The sequence below is a fragment of the Priapulus caudatus genome, unplaced genomic scaffold (genome assembly GCF_000485595.1).
Source record: "Priapulus caudatus unplaced genomic scaffold, Priapulus_caudatus-5.0.1 Scaffold585, whole genome shotgun sequence".
Lineage (NCBI taxonomy): Eukaryota > Metazoa > Priapulida > Priapulimorpha > Priapulimorphida > Priapulidae > Priapulus > Priapulus caudatus.
In genome coordinates, this window is record NW_014577646.1 from 178,669 (window position 1) to 183,325 (window position 4,657).

General features: G+C 40.8%; 1 protein-coding gene and 1 long non-coding RNA gene across 2 annotated transcripts in view; both read right to left on the reverse strand.

Moving 5' to 3' along the window:
* The window catches only part of LOC106811875, a 6,624-nt gene extending 4,829 nt beyond the window's left edge, over window positions 1–1,795 (reverse strand). Inside the window, exons 1-3 of the long non-coding RNA XR_001394219.1 lie at window positions 1,742–1,795; window positions 974–1,040; window positions 175–372 (exon numbers count right to left, since the gene is read on the reverse strand). This is a non-coding gene — a long non-coding RNA (uncharacterized LOC106811875). The remainder of the gene's footprint in view (window positions 1–174; window positions 373–973; window positions 1,041–1,741) is intronic.
* A 581-nt stretch (window positions 1,796–2,376) lies between these two features.
* LOC106811874 overlaps window positions 2,377–4,657 on the reverse strand; it is a 5,381-nt gene continuing 3,100 nt past the window's right edge. Inside the window, exon 4 of the mRNA XM_014815595.1 lies at window positions 2,377–2,459. Within this exon, the coding sequence (XP_014671081.1) occupies window positions 2,377–2,459 (83 nt within the window). The remainder of the gene's footprint in view (window positions 2,460–4,657) is intronic.

Genomic DNA, 4,657 nt, shown 5'->3' on the forward strand with positions numbered 1-4,657 from the left:
ATATATATATATATATATATATATATTGGCTACACACCCTTATAGCAACACTACATGCGCATGCGCTCTGCCAGTTGCCGTCGCAGTACCAATAGATCGGATTGAATAAACGAACGGGCGAGTTTTTGTTCGATTTCTACACGTTATTGTCTTCGTCGTTTAGTAGAGACTCACGTTTGCACGGTAATGCTGCAGGGAGCCGTAGTCGTAGGGCACGCCCAGCGTTAGCGCCTCGTAGATGATCTCGTAGTTGTACTCCTCTCCCGAACGGATGTTGTCCCAGCTGACGTCGACGAAGTCGTCGCGGTCCGGGCGCGTGTGTTCGTGGAACATGCCGAGCACGTGACCGATCTCGTGCAACAGGGTTTCTCGCTGCGAATATATGACGTCATTAATCGCGTTCGACTCTGTCTCTCTCTCTCTCTCTCCCGCGCCGATTCGAAGCTATCGCGGTGACAATCATCACTGGTCAGCTGGGCAATTGCTCAGTGATTGCTCTTATCATGTCGAATTACGTTTAGCAAATTTACACTGTCCGATTAGCAAACTAGGAAACCGTTTCCGAGGGCGGCATAATAAGTATGTCGGGAACTGAAAAATATCATTGTTTTCACGAGTCTCAATAGAAGAACAGAGAAGATCTTCTGTAACCACTCGCTTTACTTCATTCTCCTTAAGTTTCTTACCAATCAGTTAACATAGGAAGCGAATATTCCAGAAAGTTGGTCTGAATTGCCAACTGAACATATTGGGACTAGCACCATGAAATAAAATCACCATGAAAAATAAATAATATCAATAACGAAACACTATTAAATTGCTAATGATTATAATTATTGTTATTATGAGAAAATATACATTAATGTTATTACATTACGTTATTTGTGTGCGTGGTAGTGTATCTAAACTAGATCTGTAACCATAGCACCACTATTAAAGATTTGCCTGTTGGTTATTTATCCGCCGGGCGTACCTGAAGGCATCCTATGCCGATTGTAATGTTTGAGGCAGGTGACTGTCGTCCGACGTTTGTCCAACAACTAATTTAAAAGAATTATATACGAGGAATTACATTTAAAAATTCAATGGCGATTGGCAATGCCACGTCTATAGAACTCTAACCGGTTATAATACAGTAAAACGGCACAACGAGCGCTTGTTGTTCTGTTACGTCCACGCAGGAAACCATTTCCCTGTAAACATGACTGTGACGAACGAATGTAATGGGTATGACAATAAAGCGCCTGCTATCTACTAGTAATGCGACATGTTTCTCGTATCTCGAAGGCATGATGTCTCATAGCCTTATAGTGAACCCGTTTCTAGATAATCTGTCGCCACAGAGACATTCACATAAACGCTGATACATGTACGTGCGCGCACACACACGTGCACACGCATGCACACACACATACATACACACACACATACACATACACATACACACACACACAGCACACACAGCACACACACACGACACCAAGCAAACACATGCATGTATAACTGCAGGCACGCCGACATACGCGCACCACGCCCACATACCCACACACATCCACAAAACGCATACACGCGCACTCACCCACGCAGGCATGCACGCACACACGCACGCCACACTCACCCACCCCCAGCCCCACTCAGCCAGGCACCCACCCACCCACTCACTCCACTCATTCAAGCAGGCACGCGCGCACGGCGACCACGCACGTACACGTGTATTGACGACCGGCCAGATCTTCCTCACCCGCTGTAATCCGCGTGCCGGATGCCAATATAGTCTTCGTCGGTGCTGTCGTCGCCTGTGAAATCAAAGACAAGTCATTGTCGCCCATTCCCTGAACGCCGTACGTACAATATTCTTCTCTGTTTCATCTGCCAACACCATTATGTCCTTCATGCCGGGTTGAACGCTTTTTAGTCTAGTCCTTTCAATATATATATATATATTATATATATATATATATATATATATATATATATAATATTAGTACATATCAACACGCGCACGCGCACATGAAACGCATACCCACTGTTAAATACCACGCGATCACACCAAGCAAACACACACACATGTGTGGTAATAATAAGTTAACAATACTAATAGGCAATTATGTATATTACATAAGTATTATATATATATATATAATATATATAGTAATGTCATTTGCGTGACATTTGGATATGCGCAGAGACGTGGTGTGTTCAATATTTTCTCATGACCATGCTCATCTGCTGTGACGGGAACTCGTGCACGAACCGCAGACGAGCATCGAATCAGTCGAACAGGAACTGCAGCGGGGTTGGTGACGTCCCACTTCCGGCGAGAAACGGCGTCAGTTGTCGCTTCTTTCCGCCAGAAGTCGTGCTGTCTCGAAGTGGTCACCTCGTCAACGACCGTCTCATCTGATCTAGCGTGAGCAACAGATCCTTCTGGAACGTCGGGCAGCCCTTGTCCCATGGTTCTGCTCGCAACAGGAGCGATGTCAGAGTAATTCAAAAGAAAGTTACAAGGAACAGCAAAAAGATAGAGATGGAAATGAGAGATTGAAGAGTGGGAAGGAAGGCGGGAAGGAGATGAGTAGTTGAGAGGGATAGAGAGCGCGAGTGCGCCGCGCGCCGAGAGTGAGATAGAGAGAGAAGAGAACGAGGAAGAGAGAGAGAAGAGAGAGGGGATTATATGATAGTAGTGCGCCACGAGTGCGAAAGAAAGAATGACAGAGGCATAGAGGAGAACGCTGACGGCAGGCGCAGGAAAATCGAGAGAGAGAGAAGAGAGAGAGAGAGAGATGAGATGAGAGAGAGAGGAGAGCGGGCCGTCGGTTGAGAGCAGATACAGGTTGAGAGACGACAGCCAATCTGGCGTTAGAATACAGTAGGAGAACATTGGTTTTAGAGCGAGATGTCGCAGTTTATTTATCTATCTGATTTATCTACTATCTATCTATTCTATCTATCTATATCTATCTATACTATCTATTTCGTATCTTCTATCTAATCTATCTATCTATCTATCTATCTATCTATCTAATTATCTATCTATCTATCTATCTATCCTATCTATCTATCTATTCTATCTATCTATCTATCTCTCGATATCTATCTAATCTATCCTATCTATCTCATCTATCTATCTATCTATTGATCTACTCTATCTATCTATCTATCTATGCTTCTATCCTACTACCTATCTATCTATCTATTATCTGTCAGTTCTATCTATCTATCTATCTATGCTATCTAGTCTATCTATCTATCTATCTATCTATCTATCTATCGTATCTATCTATCTATCTATCTACTTCTATCTATCTACTTTATCTATCTATCTATCTTATATCTATCTACTATCTATCTATCTATCTATCTATCTAATCTATCTACTATCTATCTATTATCTATCTATCTATCTATCTATCTATCTATCTATCCTATCTATCTACATCTATCTATCTATCTTATCTATCTATCTATGCTGGCTGTTCTATCTATCTATCTTATGCTATTTATCTATCTATCTATCTATCTATCTATCTATCTATCTATCTATCTACTATCTATGATCTATCTATCTAATCTATCTACATCTATTCTATTATCTATCTCTTATATGATATAGACATGTATTTCTCGGCGACGCTCTCTCTCTTTCTTTCTGAGTAACCAAACTGATGAGACAGTTGAGTCTAAAGTCTCACCAGTCCTCTTCCTCAGCCTGCCTGTCGTCCGTCTAAGCATCATCCTGATGACGGGCATATAGTCGTTATAGCATAGAGGAGTTATAGCGCATACCGGATCATTTCGGATCACTGAGTGTGCACATTTCGATGACCGAGCGCGATTCCCTAAGCTTTCAATGAATTCCTCTTATTTATACTCCTTAATCATGTCGCTTGATTGTTTTCGCGAAATCAAAATTTAATGATAGCTATGTAGAACGCATATTTCGATGTTATATCCAACTATTTTTCGCTGCCTCCTTTTATTTCTGGCTATTAATACTTTCTTTTCTTATTTTTCGGCTGCTTTTAAACTATTACACCAATTTACGGTCCACGTTATATGTTCGATCAAAATGTCAATTATAATTTATTTGTATCTTTTGACTGGCCTGTTTAACGTGCATCATATCGGATAAGACTTGTAATTGAAGCTTGAAATTGAGAATTTGCACGTGATATGCATTATTCATTAAAACAGTTAACAATAATATTGTCATCATATAGATATATATTATATATAGTATATATATATATATCAGAAGTAGATAATAAGGAAATAATAGGGGTTTCTTATTATCTCACTTCTGATTATTAAAATAATAACAGCGAGTAAGTAAAACACATTTTTTTTATCACCATTGATATAATTATGTAATTGCACTGCTGAATTGCCTATGTCTTAAATGATGCTTTGTGCGTGTTCACAGGATTGCTGCGTTGGTGGGTGCGATTCAATTTCCCCGCATATGATATTTGCATGATTGTGAGAGGCGTATTGATGAATAGCCTGTTACATTAGCGTTCGCGACAGCCCTGGCGGTAATATAAGCCCATTCGCGGCCAAACCACCGCACAGCTGGCTCGATGAATTCAGTTATTGTAATGACGAATTCTCTCGTAAATATAATTTAGAGAAGATCTCTCCTCAACAGACAACAACG